At 38.8% G+C, this 22,101-nt stretch overlaps 1 protein-coding gene across 8 annotated transcripts in view; it reads left to right on the top strand.

Annotated features, from left to right (window-relative positions):
* Positions 1–22,101, top strand: part of ITSN2 (intersectin 2) — an 83,000-nt gene that overhangs the window by 7,945 nt on the left and 52,954 nt on the right. For 7 of the 8 annotated variants that reach the window (XM_027640897.1, XM_027640895.1, XM_027640896.1 and 4 more), the window contains exon 2: positions 5,161–5,224. In XM_027640897.1, the coding sequence (XP_027496698.1) occupies positions 5,194–5,224 (31 nt within the window). In that variant the 5' untranslated portion in view covers positions 5,161–5,193. Of the gene's footprint in view, positions 1–5,160; positions 5,225–11,604; positions 11,674–22,101 lie in introns of those variants that run through there. The other variant, XM_027640893.1, reaches the window with a different exon arrangement.

Here is a 22,101-nt window from a genome sequence, read left to right as displayed (position 1 = left end):
ATTATTCTCTCATTTTCAAGAGAGTAATCAAAAAATACCAGGGAACAACTACATGGGCTATTACACTGTCACTGTTTGCTCTGCAAATACTAATGAGTCGTCTTTGAATTGTCCAGGTCTACAGGTGTTGTAAAGAGTAAATTGGTCAACTAGTACTGCAGTCGCTGTCCTTGCTAATTGGTTCTTGCAGCAAAAATCTGCAATATATCTTCTACCTGTTCTTGGGGAAAGGAAAAGAGTAGTTAGTAGTGTGTCCACATGTGCTGCTTCCATGGTATTTTCTTTCTTCCAGACAGAGCTTGTTGCACCAGACCTTCATTCCTACTAAAACTATGTGGTTGTGGTTTTTCTGAGAAATATTTTGAAAAAAAATTGATGCAAGTATAAATATTAACAAAGATTGTGGTAAGGCTGTTCTTCGTATGATGGCAATATGCCTATGATAGGAAAGAAGCTTTTTCTTTTCCCTTTCTCCTATCGTGTGCCCAGCTCTATCTAATGTTTTCTAATGCCTTCAGCATAGTCCTGAGGTCCCCCCTGCTTCTTGCAATCTCCTCATTTGTTTTCCCAATTTGTATCAACTATAATGAACACTGAGAGAGGGAACAGCAGTTGCAGTTTGGCAGGTCAGTTTGTGAAAACAATTAGTGCTTTAAACATTGGGACTAGTCAGATGGTTTGTTTACAAGAACTTGCTGTTCTGCTATTTAAATGTAAGATCCAAGTTTTCCTGTTTTCACCCTAAATGGCAGCAGGACTTAATGTTGTCTATGATGTTCACAGGGATGTTTGGTCCTGTTGTTACAATATGGATTTTGTGCTGTGGCTGCCACAGTTTCTTATGACTGATGGCTGAGTTCACCAAGCACCTCTCCTAGAACATTTTGGAAAAACACATAATTTGCTGTGAAATATTCTGGTGGTGATGGCCATGATTTCATCTATATCATCTGTTTGGGATACTGGTTATAGTATTTTCTTGATTTTTATTTTTTTCCTTTAGTGAACATTTTTATATGGCATTGGCTTTCTCTGTAGTATTGCATAGTAAGGTTCTTTGGAAATTAACAGCTTTCACGTCCATTAATGTTTAGAAGTTATTGAAATGATTCTAAAAAACCATAAATTTGACTTGAAGAATATTTTACTGAGACTTTCATGCTACATAAGTGGTTTGCACCTGTGTCCCAAAGATTGCAAGGTGCTTTTACACGTTTAGATCTTTACAGATGGCAACTGGAGCAACTTTATTTGGAATTTGTAAAAATAAGCAGCTTTTAACTTTGATATGTGTGTTATCTCCAAGCCTTTGTGATATACTGTGGGGACGTGGAAGACAGCATACTTGTTGAGAACAAGCTCCATTCTTTGAGAAGGATTGTTTTCACAGACTTTTGAAAAAATTTTGTAGACTTCAAGTTTACTGGGCTGTTTCCTCCTTCTCTAAAAAAAAAAAACAAAACAAACGAGGATAAATTATGTTGCAGCAATACTTCTATTTTTCCTTTTTTTGCTTATCAGTACAACTTCAGAATCTGTCACCAGAGAAGCATGTGTGCTTCGTGTAACCCTGGTGTTCAAATGAAATGGATCTGTGCAAAGAGATAAAATGGGGTCTCAGTGCTGATGAGATATGAAATCCTGTAAAAAAACTCATTTATGATTTTTGGTTGCTTCTGTAAGGTCATAGTTTTTGCTATTTGTGAGGCTCAGTGTAGGAGGGTTTTGGTGCCTTTCAGATTTAGTATTTATTTAAAATATGACAAGTTCTGCATATAGACATAATAGTGAGACGACAGAGCTAAATCATAATTTAATCACATATCATTGCTGTAATGTACTCTCAGTAAGACTTGCTGGGCAGTTCGCTCTTGTTTTTGGACCTAAGGATGGTACATCTACATGGCAATGCCCAGTGCAGACTTACCAGCTTGGGTCAAACCCAAGCTTGGGAAACTTGGGGAATTTTCAGGTTATGCTGAAAAATCCTGTGTTGAGAATTTGGCCTGCAATGTTCATTATTTTTGGGAGTGTTGCACTGGAACAGAGTGTCAAAGACTGTGGCATTAGAACGTCTGATCCTGGTCTGCTTCTTTTGAGAGGATAGATAATGGTATGGAGGATAACTTGGGAGTGCTGTATTCAGTGTCTGACTACAACTTCTAATTCTACCTGATGTGAGCTATGAAACTTCTGTTATCACAGAATCATAGAATTGTTTGGGTTGGAAGGGTCCTTTAAAGATTATCTCGTTTCAACTCCCCTGCCATAGGCAGGGACACCTTCCACTAGACCAGGTTGCTGAGAGCCCCATCCAACCTGGCCTTGAACACTTCCAGGGATGGGGCAGCCACAGCTTCTCTGGGCAACCTGTGCCAGGGCCTCAACACCCTCACAGTGAAGACTTTTCTTCTTATATCCAAGAAGTTACTCGGTCTGATGGAAATGAACCAGGGACACGTGTGCTCTGTAGATACAGAGCTTTCATAAATAGGAAGGACCCTCACCAAGCTAAAGTGAGGTCAAAGCCCTCAAGATTTTTCAGTTGCAATTGATTTTAAAATATGGTATAGTTGAGACTCTAGGGACATCAAAATGAAGGAGAGGGGGTTTCACGTTTTCTGCGCATGAAGTTGCCTGGGTCACTTCTCACACTCCTGTGGTCAGCAGTTGAGGGGTTTGGAAGTTCAGTCTACATGAGCTATTTCAGCAAAAACAAGGCAAAAATCTGACTTTCTCTGTAACTGTGAGTTGTATAAAGTATTTTAAAAATATATATCTTAAGATTTTGGGCTTTAAGAGTTAATCAGTTTATTACGAGACCTGTATTGTCTGATTATTATCAGATTTGTATTGTGAGGCCTCACCTCAAGTACTGTGTGCATTTTGGGCATCAGAATGTAAGAAGGGTATAAAAGTATCAGAATGTATCCAAAAGAGGGAAACAAAGATGGTGAAAGGACTAGAGGGCAAGACTTTTGAGGAGCAGCTGAGGACACTAGGTCTGTTCAGCTTAGGGACGAGACTGAGGGGTGACCTTGCTGTCTACAGCTCCCTCATTATGGGAGAGTCAGGGAGGTGCTGCTCTCTCCTCCCAGGTGACAGGGCTTAGAGCTGTGTCTGGTAACTTGAGATCGGATGTAAGGAAAAAGTTCTCCACTGAGAGGGTGGTCAGGCACAAGAACAAGCTCCCCAGGGAAGGGGTCATGGCCCCAAACCAGTTGGTGTTCATGAAGTGTTTGGGCAATGCTCTTTAGTTACATCATGGGATAATTTTTAGTGCCCTGTGTGGAGTCTGAAGTTGGGCTCAATGATCTTCCTGTGTCCCTTCCTACTTGGGATATTCTATGTTTTTGTGATTCTGTTGTGATTACTCATTCAAAGAAACCTAAAAGCAGACTAAAAGTAAGAGGATAAAGTGAGTTGGAGGAAAGATCAGATGTGTAGCTCTTATTCAGTAAGACTGTAAATCTGGAGCAAGTCACATGAAGGTGGAAATCTGCTGATTCTGGGGGTGTTCTCCAGCATTCTGCTTCTGTGTCATGGTTTCAAGTTTTCTTTTAGACCTTCTTGACAGAACAGCTTTTGCAGAGAAGTGTGCTGGAGAAATGCTTGACAACCGCAGCAGCATTTTTTGGGAAGGCTATTTATAGATTTCAAGTGTCCCTTGGTAGATTGCTTGGTAGGTTCATGTCTTTGAACAGATCCATGCTTCCTTTTTGCATCTTTGTGCAGTTGGTACCTTATGTCTCTGTGAGAGATCATTTGGACTCACCAACTATTCCATTTACTTTTTTAAAATATGTATGTGTGTGTGTGTGTAACCACAGATCCTAGACTCTTATTTTTAGTGAAAAAATGTGCAATAGGTACAAAAAGGTGGAACCACAGTGCTTTCCAGTTCTGTGATTTTTGTGATGAGATGCACAGGAGTTTTCATGCAGAGGAAGGGAGTATGGGGAATATGATAATTCCGTACTTAATATCAAAATCTGTGGTTGTATTGAGAGGGGAAGAGTTGGGTGGATTTTGTTTGTTTGTATGTAAATTTTGTTTGGTTTGGTTTGGGTTTGGGTTTTTTTGGTGTGGGGAGAAGGTTTGGTGTCTGAAGAGGGTTGTTTGTTTGTTTTCTTTTAAATATTTCCTTTTTGTAGCCTCATCATGTACAATAATTTCTCCACATAGAGCACAAGGATAATGATGGATATATTTCAGTATTTAACTAAAATTGTCTCATCCAAAGTACAAACTCGCTGCATTGTCTTAGTTCTATGTGTTTATAGCAGTGAATTTTTTATGCTTTTACCTCAGATAAGTATTAGTGAATATTTTGCAATTCTAAAGAATTATTATTACAGGTGAATTATTATTAAGAAGAATTATTATTATTTCAAGATAATTATTGTTATTATTATCTTGAAAGGATACATACTAAAAAACCAAAATTTGTCTTAGTACTCTGATATTTATTATGAAAGTAAATTCTGTTGAGACTCTTTAAATACTGCTTTGAGTCTTTATGCAGAAGCTCAGGAAAAGGAATAACTTCATTGTGTTGCTCCTGGAAAACTGGTTGGTGACAGACTTTTATTAGGACAAGTGTTTTTTTCAGAATACATCATGTAAGAGTGTTTTCTTTGTTAATAGCGTGTGGAGTAGTGGAATGGGTGAATTTGAATAATAATTGTTCTTCCACTTTTCTCAGCAGAAGCTTTTGGTTACAGAGCTCAGGACTGCACTGTTTTTTTCTGATATACATAAATATTTACCAGGGAGAGCTGGCAAAGATCTGCTGGGACCCCAAGCCTGTGCTCCCGCCAGGAGAAGGCTGTCCCCAGCCATATGTTCTGGCAACTGTTTGTGTACATCATGCAGCAGTTGCTAAACTGTTGGTACTGTTTTCCTTTAAGAATGTGCCACAAGGTCCAGGACTGCACTGCATAGCCTATAGGAAAAAAAAAAAAAAAGAGAAAAAGACAAAAAAAATTCCCCCACCCCCTCCCCAGCGTAAATTCAGCTGGTTCAGCAGCAGCCCCAAGCCGGGCATTGTTTGCTGTCGGAAGTGGGAGCTGAAGGGACGGACGTTCCCCCGCTCAGCGGGAGCGCAGCGCAGTTTTGCCCTTGTTGCATTATTAATGGCACGATGTTTTTATGTTGCAGATGGCTAAGAGCTAGCAAGGCAGATCCGGGACCATGATGGCTCAGTTTCCCACAGCCATGAACGGTGAGTAGCCGCGCTCGGTTTGCTCAGGTCGGGGTGGGAGGTTTGGCTGGGTTTTGTGTGTGGGTTTTGGTTCGTGCAGCAGCGTTGTGGTCACTTTGCTGCAGATCGCTTCCCGTAGCCCAACCTGTGCTGTGAGGCCGGGAGAGACACGGCAGAGGCATCACTGCAGTGTATTTTGGAGTGGGGATACGCCGGGAGTGTCTGGTAATCTCGGATCGTTTAAAGGGTTGAGGAATGTGTGAGTTGTAGTGTGAACACTGCCTGACTTCAAGTGGGGAATATGCTAAGTAATAGTTGATTAGACTTGCATACCTTTTCTGTTACGTAATTCAGCACAAAACGTGTTCCATTATAATCCATTACACTGTTTATTTTAAACAAAATATTTGAGGGCGTCAAGCAGTTTGTGACACTGATGAAAACAAACAGTCTTTCTCAATTAAAAAAAAAAGTTAAGAATTTTCCTCAATTAAAAAAAAGTTAAGAATTTTTCTCTTCATTTTGTACCCCTTCCTCTATAGAAACTTTTGGATTTGTTTCTTGGTGATTTCCTTTGAAAGACATGAGAGCTGGAATCTTAAAATTGTTTGCATGTGTATGTATGGGACAGAGCTTATTTGTGAAAATATGATTTGCAAAGATCTGCTCAGAAATTTGACATGTTGTTGTTTACAGAGCTGGTCAAAATGAAAGTGCAGGTATAGAAACAATGTTTTACATTGTTTTGCATATTGAGTTATTCCCTATAAGGAGTATTTCTCCTGGTGAAAGTGGGGAAATAGATACAAGAATGAGTATTTCTTAGCTCATTTGTCTGTGAAGGTTACTGCAGGACTGGGAGGTCTTCATTGAACTAATTTGGAAAATTGTCACTGCTGAGATAAATTGGGTGAGTAAGGGGAAGGTGTTTTGGTTTTGTTATGTTTTGTTTGTTTTTTTTTTCAAAAGAACAACATTAAGATTTCAAATTAACCCTCTCTTTTACATACCTGTTTCATATGTACATAAAACATTTTGTGAAAAAAAAAATCGTTGTGATCAAGACTTTATTTTATACAGTCAGCTGCAGTTTGTTCCAGACTTTGTTTCACAGACCTAACAGAAAAAGAGAAGTAAAAGGAGTAAAATATGTTATATAATAGGGGAAAAATTATGTCCACCTTATTGGACATAATGAATTTTTTTTATAATTGCCACATGCTTTTTGCTTCTCAGTTTAAAATAAACAATCAGAAATTCTCTTTGGGGAAGAGAATTTATATCCTTGGCTGTCTCCATGTTTGATGTGTGAATAAGTTATTTAGTGTCTTTGTTTTGGCTTTTCACTCCTTGGTGCTGTTGTAGGATTGCAAGTGTATTGACAACACTGGGCACGTACACGACTTGATCTCAGAAGCCTTAGTTTGGGAGAGTGATCCTTTCCTTGATCTGAAATCCCCTGGGCAGTACTGTCTGCTGCTCTCAACGGGAATGGTTTCAGGGGATGCTCCCTTTCCCCTCACAGAGTTTTACTGTGCTGAAAGGCATAGTAAGAGAAACACCGGGCAATAGTTAAGCTGTTGCTCCTCACAGAATAGTTGAATGACTCTGTGTGTAGTTTTGTAGCCATATTTCTTATCAGAATTGATTAAATTTTGAAAAAGTCAGGTGGGGAAAAAAAGAATAGTTCTGATGTGATTTCTGGATAAATACTGAGCAACCTCTGCCCTTGAAATTGTTCGTTAGCCTGCGTTCTGCTTCCTTGCTACTTAGCACTGCTGTAGTGGTTGCATTCAAAGTAGATCACCTGCATTTGCCACTCATTGCAGGAAACCTCTAATTATGTTGTTAGACCTTGGTAGTGACTTGAAGCATGAGATGAGGAATGAGGTTATGTGTGAGGCAACTAAGCCATTAGGCATTGCTGCAGCCTGGGAGCTCTGGCTGCCTGCCTCACCTTCATTTCAGCATAGTGTTGACCCTTCCCTTTTGTCGCCTGCTGGGGGAAATGGTGGTTTTCTTATGGGGGAAGAAACCTCTTATTCCTTCAAGGTACAATATTGTATCTTGATAAGAAGGTAGATTTTAGTTTATGATTAGTGTAAGGCATGAAGTAGTTTCTGTTTCAGGTTTCTCTTTCAGCATTATTTTTGGCACTCAGTGTTACAAAAGAGTGAGTGGATAGCGTGGAGCAGATGGGTGTACAAGTGTGTGATGATATGACACAGGGTGATAAGGAGTTTGAGAACTGCAGGGTTCAAATGTCAAAGCATGATAGTCAGTCTCAAATACAGGAGATGCTACAACACTTTATTTACCAGCCTAAGCAGAGAAAACCAGTCTGCACAAGACCGTGAGAAGGAAGGGTAACTGAGCCATGTGCTTGACTTCCAGTGGAGAGATTCAGCTTTATTGAGGCACCTTCAGAATATACCTTGGCTGAGCAGGCTCCCAGAACTGTCCAGCTTCAGCATGTGGCTGATGGCCAAACTGTGTGCTGTACTGAGAGATGGCACCTTCTGTTGTAATTCTGTGTCCATGTGTAAACTTTAGCTCATTGCAGCGTTGTGTGCTCTAGGGGCACGTGCTCTTGCCAGACCTTTCTTCTCTAAAGTCATGAAAGGACACAGCCAATGGAGAGGAGTTCCCTTTGACTCTCCATTGCTGTCCAAGGTGACCTTTGTGGATGCCTTAATAATAAGCTGGAAATTCAAAGAGGCAAAGCAGGACAAAAGAGCTTGTGTAGATTTCTTTACAAATTTATATCCCATGCAAAATATAAAGGTTATTATGGCATTTTATATGAACAGGCAAGGCTGAGCAATATGTACCTTATGTATAAAGTCTGCCAATTACAGCACCAGATGGATAACATACATTTATCTATGTGGAGTCCAGTTCTATCAAAGAGCCACTCCAGGCATATCCATCTCCTCAGTCTGCAAACAAGGCCAAGGATTCCCTACTGAGGCTTAGTTTTATCCAGTAACTGTCTGAATATTGATCATTGTTTCTGTGAAAAAATACAAACCCAGTTTATGGTAGTTGATTCTCCTTACATACAGTTCTCCATCTGGACAAACCTTTCTTAGGAATTCATCTCAAGCCTTGCAAAAGCTTTTGGAAATGGCATTTAGTTAAACTAAATAACAACTCTCTTCAATAGTTGCGTTTCTAAAGAAAGACTTAATGTGCTAACCACAAACAAAATTTAAAAGAATAAAGGCTTTCTTTAATAGTTTAAGAGGTACTTCCATCTAATTTGTTTCTGTGATTGCAGCCTTTGTCACAGAGCAGGAAGAAGTGGCCTTCAGTGCCATGGGATGTGTTCTTTCCAGCTGGAGAGCAGTTGCATGATGTTTCTGTTCCAGTTCCCCTTCCTTCTTCTCTAGGCTAGATTTGTTCAGAGTTTCATATCAATGCTGATGCTGGATCTTGGTTTGGGGAGATTTAATCTTAACAGACCAGCTGGAACAAGGAAAGCAGTATTTGCCGATCAGTATCTTTCACATTGTTTCCTTAAGTACCACTGGAATTTTTGGGCTGTGTGCTTTTTTTGTTTATGTTTTTATTTGTCCTTCCTCTTCCCTCCTACCACCTGTTTCCTTTCGATACAAATTTTTTGTGGTCCAGCAGGAAAATGTCTCTGATAAACTGAGGTGCAACAAGTAAGTCATGACTCATTTAATGTGCTTCTAAACCTTCATAAGTCAAATTGGATTTTGTGCTGCTCTGAACAGAATTGAGTTTTGTGTCCCTACACTGAGGTGTGTAGGAGACTGGGGTGGACATGAAGGGGTTGTGTGAGGTCCTGGTTTCCCTGTCAAAACACTCACTGATAGGTTCTGCTGCATGTTCTTTGTAAAAAAAGTCAGTCTCAAGACTTGTGGTCTGAACTTTTTTTTAATTAGGAGGAGCCCTGGTCATCAGAGTTCAATTAAAAGCTGCTTGAATGCAACCTGACTCTTAACCTTGTGTGCACCGTAGATACGGAAACTGTAGACTTGCATATCAACAAGTGTAGATAAAGATACAAATCTGAATTAGACCTTGCAAAGAAAATATCAGAACTTGTTCTTGCACCTAGAAGAAGGAAAAGGAAAGAAATTCTAAGACACGGACAAATATTTTCTCTGTCCTTACTTAGGAATTAATCCTTCCGCTCACTTTTCAATGAGGACGGTGATGTCAATTGATACAGAGCAAAATTAAAATGCTCAAGTCAGGGAAGTGTATATCTTCCATTATTACACCCTGCAAAAAAGTAGATTTCCAGTTGTGTTTGCTGTATTTTGTGTTTTCTTTAATCCTAACAAGTCAGAAATAGCCCTATAGGATTGCAGAATACAAAGTCTCTTATTCATATTTAATTATGAAGATAATATGATTCACATGGCAGATGTAAGAGGAAATCTTAGGAGGAAGAAATAATTAGATGTGGAGGTAAATGTTAAATGGAGTAAATGGAATCAGGTTTTACAAGGGAAGGTTTTAACAAGGGAAGGTTGTTACTTTATGCCTTCTTCACTAACTGAATTTTGTAGAAAAAGTGTAACAGATCTCAGGATTGGACTTCATTAGGGAAATAACTGGCTTAAAAGGAGAGAAAATGCAAGTTTTAAACTGGAATGTTGTAATCATTATATTCTTCATGGATTTTATCTTAAGGCCAGTCTTAGTTATTATTTATGGCAATATTATCAGTAAAAAGCAAATGTATGCTGGTTAAATTGGGCGATGTCACAAACTTTGGAGTCATTTCCCAGCCAGAATTACACAGTATGGGCCACATATCATTGGCTAAATTTCTTCACATTTCTGCTGTGCTGTCTCCAAATAGCGTTTTAGCCACAGCATTATGGGCTGGAAGGATTTTTGCTGGGAACTCAGCAGTTGGCTGTGACTAAGGAGGAAGACAACCGGATGTATTGGATGATCATGTAGTAATTACGTGATTTGAGGGAAAGGAAATGCATCCTAAAATGTGGTGGGTGAAATAAGGAGTGCTGTGTGCTATTGCCTAAGGCCCTGGTGAGACATCTTGTAGGATATAGGGTAGAATTTAGGTTATCTGCTGAAGAGGGGAAAAAACCTCAGGAAATTAAATAGATGCAAAGTTGGGGTTTGGTGTTACCCAGGAGAGATGAATTAAGTGTTGGGAAAGGATAGAGAAGTTGACTTCACTGTTTTGGTGGATTTGTTGTTGTTTTTTTTTTTTTTTTAATTTCACTGCATTTACTTTTCAGTATGTAAATTTGCTCTTTATTTTTTTCTTAATAGGGACTAACTTGTCTTTGAGTACGATGTTAGCACAAGGGTAAATAGAGATGAATCACCTGTTGGTCTGGAAATGGGAACGGTTCTGTCAGCAGTGACGTTCTGGACCCTGGTCAAGAAAAAAGTCTGATTACCTTAAGGCAGAACTTGCATTTTAGGAAGGAATTAACATATTAGAGTTTCTTGGAGAAGCAGAGCCTGCATGTGGTGACCTTGGAAGTCCCTTCCAATCCTGTGCTCCTAAAATCTAATAAAGAATTAGTTAATAGTGGATATTAGTGTTAGGTTTTCATCCATTAACTTAATTTAAAGCTATATCTGCTCTGTCTTGCTAGGATTTTATTTTGTTAGTATCATGTGTTAGCTTTTAAAAGATAAATTTACACTGAGGGGGAAACCCAGGATGGTTTTTATCTGGAATAATAATACTGTAATGCAAGCTACTTTATTCATTTGGGATGTCAGTGAGACTTCCCGGTGGTTTTTCTTCAAAGCATATAAAAACCTAAACAAAAAGCAGAAGAAGATCTACAAATACTTCCCCAAAATGGAGCCAGAGGGCTGAAGGCTTAACTGAAGGGACTCAGAAACACAAATGTATCACATAGCCAAGTTTCAAAGGCTGTTAAAATTTTCATTTCCTTGAAGATTTAACTCCAAAGTTTGGGAAATATACTACTCTGATCAACTACTTTATGTGGCTGTTGTAATTTAGGGTTGATGAGCATGTGTGAAGTGGCACCATCTTAACATCTACTGAATTCCAAATTGTCTGTGATCATCGGGGCTGCTTTGAACAGGCCATAGATGATATTAATTAGTATTGGCAGAATGAGTTCAGGTTTAGCCCACTAATTATAATGGCAATAATAAACACATTTTTAGGCATTGTGGTCTGTCAGTCAATTTATATAATGCCCTATTACTTTCATTAGGAATCTTGTGTGTTCAGGCTTTTCAGTGTGCTGCATCAGTTCTTTGGGACATCTGTTGTTTTTCCTACAATGGAGCAGTAACCTGAAATCATCACTGAGAGAGCAAGATGGGTTGAAACCCTGGAAAGCTGAAAGAATGTCAGTGTTCATGGAATTAGCATTCCTGTTGGGTACCTTCAAAGAAGATATTTTAATAACTTAAAAACACTTGTGCTTTAGTTGGATGTGAAGTTCTCTGTATGCGAGTCTCAAGAGCAGGTAAGATCAACTGAATATCAAGAGTTTTAGTGCTGCTTATCAAAGTAATTTGCTTAAATGTTTTATATATATATATATGCATTTTTACAGTAGGTGGTATATTTTAAAGCATGTCCCAACATTTTTCCCTGCATTTCTTCTCATAGCCATGATTTTCCATTGAACTGTGATCTCTGCAGCACAGTTATTTCTTTAGGAAACATGTCTTTTCTGAAAGTCTTGCTTTCACTATTATAGAAGAGCTCTGCACCTGTTACAGTGTGTGTTGATACTTGTATGGCAGTACTGAAAAAGGTGCACTTGTATCTTCCTAAGAGCTACAGATAGTAATGACTGTGCAACAAATGATAGTGCTTTCATAGCACTGTGTTTCATAGGAATTCTTCAGGCTTGGGGAAGAAAAATATGCACATGTGAGTTAATGTGTGACCATTTTCTGATAGAGATAATGTGGGTTAGAAGGCCAGCAGAGTTATTCCTCTTATTTCTCACAGTCTTTATATTGAGATTGGATTAAGAAATACATGGACAGTACTTTTTAACCTGACCTGAAGATAACTCTACATCCACTGGGCTCCCTGTTCTGGAAATGATCCACTCTGCAGTTGCTGTTACACAAAGGTTCTGGAAAACCTATAACAAAACAAGAAATAAGGGTACCCATGAAAAAAATGTCCAAAGAGAGGATGTGGCTCTTGTGTTAAGGGAGACTAAATGGATTAGAACTGTTTAGTTTAGTTTTAGAGAAGAGGCAGCTGAGATGAAGGTACAATAGAAACCTGTAAAGCCACAACAGTATAGAAAAGGCTAACAAGGAAAAGAACATTCACTGTTTTTTCTCAGTGCTGAAAGGGAAAGCAGTACCTAGTGAAATTATTGAGCTTAAGGCAAGCAGAAGAACCTGGGTTTGTTTGTTGGTTGGGTTGTTTGTTTGTTTGTTTGTTTGTTTCACACCATGAACAACTAATTTTTGGGACTCACTGTCTCAAGATGCTTTGGAACCAATACATGGAATCAAGGAGGAGGAAGGATCTATACCAAGGCTGTTAAATGCTTTGCTTTTTTCTTTGGTGCTTTTTTGGCTCAAGAAGCTTGCCAAATTGCTGCTTTCTGGCAGTTGAGAAACTCTAATACCCAGAGAAGAACTCTGTTCCAAATTCTAGTTCCTAAATGTCCCCATGAGCCATTGGGGAGGCAGGATTAGGGATTGTGGTATAAACTGATACCAGTGGTTTTATGAACATAAATTAGACAATTTTAAATTTATTATATTTAAAATCAAACTCCCGTGTGTGCTGGGAAAGTAATCTTGTGTATATGCTGCATATAGTTGGCAGGTTTTGCTAATTAATAATTTACCTTCTAAGGAGTACTGCTTAAGCAAACTCTCTGCTTCTGTTACCTTTGTGTTTTCTTCTGGCTTTCCCTGTATTTTTTCCTTGTGCCAGGACTAGAAGTTACAAAGAGGAGTTTAACAAGAGTGATCAAAGATACAGAACAGCTTCTGTATGTGGAATAATTACATTGACTAGGACATTTCAGCTTGGAAAAGAAAGAGTGGGGATGGTGGATACAGTAGAATGTTTCCTTCTCAAGGTCATCTGTCATTTTTCAGGCAGAGGAATGGTATTAATTTCTGATAACACGAAAATGAACCGGTATCAGATGAAAGTGCTATTGGCAGATATCAAACATACAGAGCACTTTGCAGTGTCAAATAAACAGGGTAAACTGTAGGAAGCTGTGGATGCCAAAAGGTCACCTGGATTCCTTAAACAATTAGAGATAGGTGGATTTTCCTGCTGCTGATGAGGTGCCACCTCTGGTTCAGGAGCTGCCCTGGGAGCTGAGAAGCCATCCTGGAGCAGTACCACCAAGTGCTGTGGTACCACCACGTGCCTGTTGTTCTGTCTGGGATCTCAGCTGGGGGAATACTCAGTCTGTGCTGGAAGGGCCGTTACTGTGTTTTGTTTCCTAAGTTATCTCCTAATTTCATTTTTTTCCAAGATCATTCAGGAAATACCTCTTCGTTTTCCTTCTCTCCCACCCTTCCTGTGTAATTTTTTTTTGTTGTTGTTCTTCTCTTTTCCTCTTTTCTTCAAGTCTGTATCCCAATTCTCTGCAAATATAGCCCATCAGCCTTCCTTCTGGTCCCAGACTTCCTCCTCAAGTCTGAGAACCCAGAAATGTGGTTTTTACTCTAATGACCAGATAATGATGAGAACTACAAAAATTACTGTAAAGGATTTAATATTCCTGAAACAGAGTTCTGCACTGATTTTATGTCAGAGTATGTTTTCGTAGGAGAATAATTTCCTTCACTCCACCTAATTTCAAGTTTCATTTTGAATCCTCTTGCCTGGTATTTTTATTGCCTGCATTTCTCTTGGTGCAGAAAGATTTACTGGCTGCCGCAGATGGAAACTCACCTGCATCTTATTAGTTTCGCTGCACTCCACAGGGATTTGCTAGACAATAATTAAACAAATTATCCTTTTGTAAATTTTTAATTAAATCAGAGGGGTTTTTTGTGACTGCTGGTGAGCAGCAGCAGCATAAAAAATCCATTTCCAGAATTAGAAAAGTTTAATCCAAGCTCTGGTCTTCTTTTTCCTCAAGCATGGTGACTAAAAACTTTTATTTTCCTCATGAAAGACTTTTATGCTGTACAGGTTGACTGAGTTTACTCAAAAAGACTTCTGATTTGTCCTTAACTGAAGGGTAAGCTTATCTTCCATCTTCTGTGTCATGCTGGAAAGGAAGGCTATGGAGTCCATCAGCTGGAAGTTTGGTAACCTTAAAAGCAAATGGATGCCAGTCTTACAGCTGATAGGGCAGAATTTGGCAAAGTATGGTTATTTCATACCTTGATAATGTTGCTTACTTGAACTTTTCATACCTTCTGTTTGAAAGATTCTTGTTGGTGTGACTTTTTTCTTCTCTTGTTTCCATTTCTAGAATCCATCCAAAAGTATTAATTGCAGATTTAGGGAAATGACTGTCGCCCTATACTGGGCTCTGGTGAGGCTGCACCTCAAATCCTATGTTCACTTTTGGGCCCCTCGTGACAAGAAAGACACTGAGGGGCTGGAGTGAATCCAGAGAAGGGCAACGGAGCTGGGGGAGGGTCTGGAGCACAAGTCTGATGAGGAGCAGCTGAGAGAGCTGGGGGGGCTCAGCCTGGAGAAAAGGAGGCTCCGGGGGAACCTTCTCATTTTCTACAACTCCTTGAGAGAAGGTTGTAGCCACGTGGGGGCCGGGCGCTTCTCCCAAGTACCAAGTGATAAGACAAGAGGAAACAGCCTCAAGTTGCGCCAGGAGAGGTTTACATTGGATATTGGGATCAGTTTCTTCACCAAAAAGGTTGTCAAGCATTGGAACAGGGTGCCCAGGGCAGTGGTGGAGTCACCATCCCTGGAAGTGTTTAAAAGACTGTAGACATGGCACCGAGGGACATGGTTTAGTGATGGGCTTGGCAGTGCTGGGTTAATGGCTGGACTCGATGATCTTTAGGTCTTTTCCAACCTAAATGATTCTCTAGTTCTGTGATTCTGGGCACAGACAGAGCTATGTTGTTGGATAGAAGAAGGGGCTTGTTTCATGTGCTGCATCAGTGTTAGTAACTCAGCAACTACAGGTGGTTTCACTGGCATTGCTTCTCCAGAATTAGGCGGAAAATACTTTTCTGTTAATTGCTGGTATTGAATCTGCATCTGGGGAAGGCTTAGGTTAAGCCAAGTCTGCGTGGCAACTTCTTCGTGTAAGAAAAGAAGTTAATTAGCTCTCAGGAATAAAGCATAAGTTTACCAACATTGCCTGTTATAGTAATTGCACTTTTTGATGAGAAGTAGAAAACTTACCTCATTAAAACTTAAATCAAAAAAACTCTATTGAATGAATTGTCACAAATTCTACAGAAAATTAGTGTAAAAGGTAGCATGTCAGTGTGCAGTTCAGAGTACTGTCATGTTTATACACATTTCCTAATGTATTTTCTGCATTATTGGAGTTCTAACAAAACTTGAAAAATATTTTTTGTTAGTACATTTTCAAGTAATGATATGTCTGTGTTTTGCATTTTTGGTTTGTTTTTGCGTGGTTTTTTGTTGTTGGGTTTGTGTGTGTGTGGTTTTGTTATTTTGGGATTTTTTTGGTGGTTTTTTTGAGTGTTTTGCTTCCTTGATGTGTTGGTTTATATTTCAGTGGAGTTGGCAATAACTTAATTAGAAAGGATCTTCTGAAAATCAATAACCATAACGAGTTAAAAGTTTCTGTGATTTTTATAAAGTATAGCAATACTATCCTGTTGTTATAAACTGATAGTTTAAGTGCTTTGGAACAGTCAAGTGTGCTGTAGGATTCAGAAAAGGAGTAGATCTAAACTGTAAGCATGGATTAGACTATTATGTATCTCTAAATTGTTTTAGGGATTATACTCCTTCTAAAAGCAAGGATTATGTTTCCACATTGAGATCATTGCATGACACAGAAATTTTAATGTTCTTCCTTTATGGATTTTTTGTATTGAAGTGGAGAGGTGCCAGTGATGATACCATCAGGCAGAATTGTGTATCATATCTTGTAGGAGTAGGTGGATAGTTTAAATAAGCCCAGTATTTGATTTTAGTGAACTGCTAACCTAAGGCTTCCCTGTATATCAAAATATCTGGAAATCCTGTACAAAATGGAAAGAATACAATGTGGCTGCTGCTGCTTTGTCCTCATTTCTGTAAGTGTGCTCTTCAATTAAATAAGCATTTCTTGGCCAAATCTGTGTAGCTCTGCACTTGTCTCACACTGTTTAACAGACTGTGTGCAGGTACCAGTTATTTTTGGGTATGCTTGAAAGTCTTTAAAAATTCCCTTGGCATCAGTGCACACAATTCTTGTAATTTTAATGAAAAAAACAAAATTGAAGGAGAAACGTTTCCCTGTGTTTAATATGCTTTAGCTACAAGTGTTTCCTTTTAACTGTGCACACATTAAAAGAAGTTGATGAAGTTATAATTAAGTATAGACATACCCCTCTCTTCTGGCAGTTGCCATGGTGTTACTTAATGTGCTGAGAGCTTCCATGAAGCATTTCTGGTAGGACAAGTAGTCAGAGGACAATGTAGGACAATGTATGTGTTGTGAAAGGAGATTGTATGTGGCTCCTACCATACCCTGAGATCATGGGAGCTGTGAATAGGAGGTGCAGTCCTCAAGGAAGAGCAGGTGATGCCTTGGGACGGACTCAAAGCCACCGAAGTAGTGGTGGACACATTAGCACACCTAAATAGGAATAAATGCTGATTATTGGTCAGCATTTTCTCTTACGTTTGATATAAAGAATCAACAACGAAGGAGGGAAGCAAATATTGAAAATAGCAATAAGACTGATAAGGAATCTCAAGTTCAGACTAATGGTAGAAAGTTCTGTATGTTTTCAGACTCCTGGAGTGTTTATTCACCACTGAGGAAAAATTAGAAGTCTGATTCAACATCTCAGTTGGGAGCGTTAAATCCAATCTGTAATAAATAATTTTGTGGTAAACTTATCTACAAACACAGAAAGACTGGAATTATGAGATTTATCCCAATATGTCCTAGACCAAGCAACTCTCTGGAGGCTCCTAATGGGAGACTATAATGAGATTTCTGGTTGCATTAAGGAAAACCCCTTGTTGTACAGCTTGAGGCACGTTGCTGCATGTCTGTGCTGAAATTCCCCTGTCTTTAAACATAGGGATAAATATTTATTTAGGGTCATTATGAAGCTTCATGCTAGTTTTTTGGATGGTTAAAAAGGTGGTGGTATAATCACTCATCCTCGTGACTTACGTGTGCAAGGAATGCTCTTCCAATTTAGGTTTACAATCTCTGTGGAGTTAATTAACTTTGTAGGTCGTAGGAGCGTAGTTTTTATTAGAGAAAAACAAGCAATGCCTGTGAGTGAAAAACAAACACAGTTCTTTGGAGAATGTAAGAAATGTCTTATAGTTTTTCACAAGTGAAAAGTTGCCCTTATCCTTATCACTAACACTGTTGCTCTCACTACAGTTACCTGTTGCCTACAGGTAGTACTAACCTGTGGCAGAGGTCTTACAGAGTGCTTTTAAATCTGTTTACTTTTCTTCTAGAACTACACTTTCTTTTCTCCCCTCTTTTTCAATGGTAATTTACCATTTTAAGTAAAAAACTGTTTGTTTCTCTTTCTGATGTTGGCAGCCCATCAAAGCCAGTCTTTTTTTTTTTTATTCAGAAGACAACCTGTCTGATGCAGTGTTGTAAAGGCATTTCTTGAGCTTTTCTATGAAATGCTGTGATCCTACCATAAGAAGACTCCCATACTCTCTTGTAGAGAGATGTCTTTTATTTAAAATGAACTCATAGGAACAGCAAATGTCATTTAAATCCTCAGCTTGTTTCCAACAGTAGAAAATTGTGAGTGCTAACACACTGAATTACAGAAATAACCTGTTACATGAAGGTAAGGGCAGTATGTGTTTTGTCATCTTCAGAGAAGTCTTAACATTACATTAAAATCATGTTGAGCTTCAGGTTGTTTGTGTGGATCTTTCTCATTCCATATGGACTTTCTACATGGGTGGATTCCACTGTTGATTTTCTGTTTTGGAATAGGGAATCTGCAGAGACATTTCTGGGATTGTGAGTCCAGGTTTCCCATGTTGAGTCTCAAGAACAGTTGCCAGTCCTGACGTTTATCCCGATTCTTCTCTGAAAGTGTCGACCTTCTGTAGAACAGAAGGACAGTTTAACCTCTGCCCTCCAAAAGTGTTGCTAATATAGACGTGTTTTTTTCATAAACAAAAAAAAAAAGCAAGTGAAGACAATAGTTATTCTATTATAGGGAAAGTCTCTGTGGGGAAAAACCTCCAGAGTTCAGCATTTCTTGAGTTTTGATTCCTGAAAATGCAGTGTAGTCATATACAGTCCAGGCAGGTCTTGCTTCTTTTGTGAAGCTGTGAGATTGTAAAGTAACCCCTTTAGAAAAATAATGATTTTATTCTTATGAGCGATCATCTTGTCAGAGAGATTGTACTATTTTTCCCCTCCAAAATTTTACCAGCTATAGTTGGGAAAAATTATTTATCTCTTGAAAACATCCAGGAAATTTAAGCTAAGTCAGAAAAGTAGCAATGTACTATTCATTGGCTGCAGCAAAGCCTCTCATGAGAGCATGTAGTAGCAACTGTATTTTGATTTATGCAGAACTGATTTTTAAAAGTATTGTAGTTCACTGCTACTTGATGCCAGCTCAGAACCTCTGGAGAGCCAAAGGTTCACCACTGCTCCATCAAGAAGATTCCCGCCTCTTGCCCATCCTGTGGTCAGGGAGGTGACTGTGAAGAGAGGACCCCTGCATCTGAGTTTATGATTCATGGATGACTTGCCATGAGTAAGGACTAGGGCTGTGAGGAAGGAAGAAGAACAGAAATATCTTTGGGCAAAATTAATTGGATCTGGTTTATGGGCAAGACATTTCTCAACCCTGGGACTGAAGGCATGTTAGTGCAAAAAAATGTTGAGCTAAGCCAGGTAAGTTTAGATGATACAATTTGAGTAGCAGATGTTTCTTTGACTCTTCCTGCAGCTTTGCCCTTCCAAGAAAAGGAGTACTCTTCCCTTCCTCAGAGTTCAACGTGCCCAAAAGTTGGGCAGTGTGGTTTTTCTCAGCAGTTGTGCTGAGTGTCCATTTTTACTGCTTCTGGAAGTTTCAGGAAACAATCACAGTGTTTGTGAAGATTGTAGCATGTTTTGATTGTGATTGCACGGGAGAACCGAGTTTCAAAGTAATTTTGTCCGTGTAAGTCTTTATTTTGATGGTTTTGATTGTACTAAAGGCAAACCTGACAATTTGGAGAATGGTGTCACAACGGGCTTTGTAGAATTGCCAAGACCTCGTGAATCTCATAGTTCCAAGTGTTTATTTCAGATAGACTGGTGTGGTATTTTTGCTCAATATTTTGAGGAATCTTAATATGATGCTTTCTGTACACAGATTTTACTTAATTGTATCACCAAATGTTGACATCAAAAGAGTAATGAGCACCTGGTTAAGCTAAAACTAAGCATTTGCAGTGCTTTAACCTTCCCTCTTGTGCTGTGCTCTGTATCTTGTTTCTGTAGCGTTGGAAAAAACCAAGTGAATCTTTAAATAAGAAGTGTGGGTGGGGTTTAACTGCCCTTACTGTGAATCTTTACCAGAACTATTGGTTGTTTGTTTTTTGTTTTGTTTTGTTTTATTTTGTTTTGTTTTTTGTTTTAAACAAATATTTTCATTGTCCAAAGGTTATTAACCTGTATTTGTAAAACAATGACCTGTTCTAGTTCAGGCTGCAGATGGCAGACACTCTCTCTTAAGTGTTGTTAGGGTAGAACTTACTTCAGGTCCCTGAGATGTTCTCACAATGTTCTTTTGATAATGTGTGTTTGGAATTATCACTTTCCCGTGACAGTACCTGCTTGCACTGGCTCACAAGAACTGTAGAAGGTCATAGAAGCACTTGTTTACATAATAATGTAGTTGTAGTCAAAGGTTTTTTTAAAGGAAATTTATACTTGCAAGAAATTTTGGGTTGTTGAGCCTGGAAAAGAGAAGGCTCCAGGGAGAACTTTTTGTGGTTTTTCAATACTTAAAGGGACCCTATAGGAAAGATTGGGACAAACATTTTATCAGGACCTGTTGTGACAGGAGAGGGGTTAATGGTTTTAAACTAAAAGATGGCAGATTTAAACTAGATGTAAGGAAGAATTTTTTATGAGGGTGGTGAAACACTGGCACAGGTTGTCCAGAGAACCTGTGGATGCTCCATCCCTGGAAACATTCAAGGCTGAGTTGGAAGGTGCTCTCAGCAATCTGACCTAGTTAAAGATGGCCCTGCTCATTGCAGGGGGCTTGGACTAGATCACAGAATCACAGGCTTGGGTTGGAAGGGACCTTGAAGTTCTAGTTCCAGAGGTAAAAGTGCACGAAATATTTTGTGTGCAAAAAATAATGAGGTTCTTGAGGAGTGTTAATGAATTCAAAAATGAGAATGAAGGGTGAATGTGGATCTTGAATCACTTGTTGAATGAGACTTTACTAATGACCTGTAAGATTTTAATACATTTGAGACACTGCTATGTAAAACTTCAAATTTCATAGTTGGAGGGGAAACATAATTTACCAGATTGTATTCAAAGAGGTGTTTTGCTAAAATATATAAGAAGGTTTTCAAGATTGATTGCCATCTTCTTGCTTGATTTGTTGCATACAAGTGAGAAGTTTTGCATTTCGATACATATGTAAACTGAAGTTGTTTTACAATGTAAATAGGATTCTTTAGGGAGGCTGTGGTGATGGTCATAACTCTAATCAAGGAATTGTTACTGTATTTTTATTGTTTTGCAGCCACTGACCATGTGAATATACTGCAGTGGTCTTAACGTTTCAGGCATCAATTTTAAAAATCTAAGGAGCGTTGTAGCTACCTGCTTCAAGAGATGATTAAAGAACAGTATTTAATATAAGGAAAATGGGATGTTGTTAATATTTTCCATAAATGAAAAAAATGGTCAAGTTCTCTGAAGTTGCTGCTGGTAGCTTTAGGAGCATTTCTTCGTCTTGTCCAGACAATGTCTATAAGCATAACCACATCATGCACTTTTTGCTTGTATCTTAAAATTAACACTTTAAAGAGATCTAAGTGCTGCTCTAATTCTTGCCATTGGGTATGAGTTGTCCTTATTTGTATATTACAGCAATGCTCTCACTGCCCATGGACTTACAGGCATCTGATTTAGATTTATTTCACTTTATTATTAGTATCTAATCTAGATTTATTTATACTCGTTTAATCAGAAGAGAGAAGGGGGCGGGTCTTGAAGTGCAATTTCCCGTGCAACCTGCAAGAAGACCCTTTCATTGAGGCCACAGTAAAAGAAAAAATTGGTATATCCCCAAGAGAGGGAAGCAAAACTCCAAACTGAAGTGTGTAGAGGGTGTATCCTAATGCCCTCACGTCTTTTCCGTCAGTCATCTCCCCAGTGAGTTTCTGATTTGTTTTGGCCTTTTTAACTATTTGTATTTCCCTATTAAGGAGCAAGGGTAAAGAATTAAATCTGTACACATGCAAGGAGAATGGCAGTTTTAGCAGGGCCTTCTTGAGAGGAGACATTAAGGTTTTTTTTGAAAATGGCTTTGCTTATGTAGATAAAGACAGATGAGAGATGATTAACATTATTACTGTGCCAATATTGGCAAGTACATCAGCTTGCAGTCCCTTCACTTTGTTCTTTGAAAAAAGAATACAAAAAGCTCTTGAAATTAAAGCTTTGAAATTAGATTTATGTAGGAAAAGAGGAAGCATTTTATAGTAACTTCCTTTCAAAGTACTGTGGTTTCTAAGGCAAGTTGTTGGTATCTTATTAGAAGAATTATTT

The sequence above is a fragment of the Corapipo altera genome, unplaced genomic scaffold, assembly GCF_003945725.1.
Source record: "Corapipo altera isolate COAL_440 unplaced genomic scaffold, ASM394572v1 46, whole genome shotgun sequence".
Classification (NCBI taxonomy): Eukaryota; Metazoa; Chordata; class Aves; order Passeriformes; family Pipridae; genus Corapipo; species Corapipo altera.
This window is presented reverse-complemented; position numbering and strand designations above follow the sequence as displayed.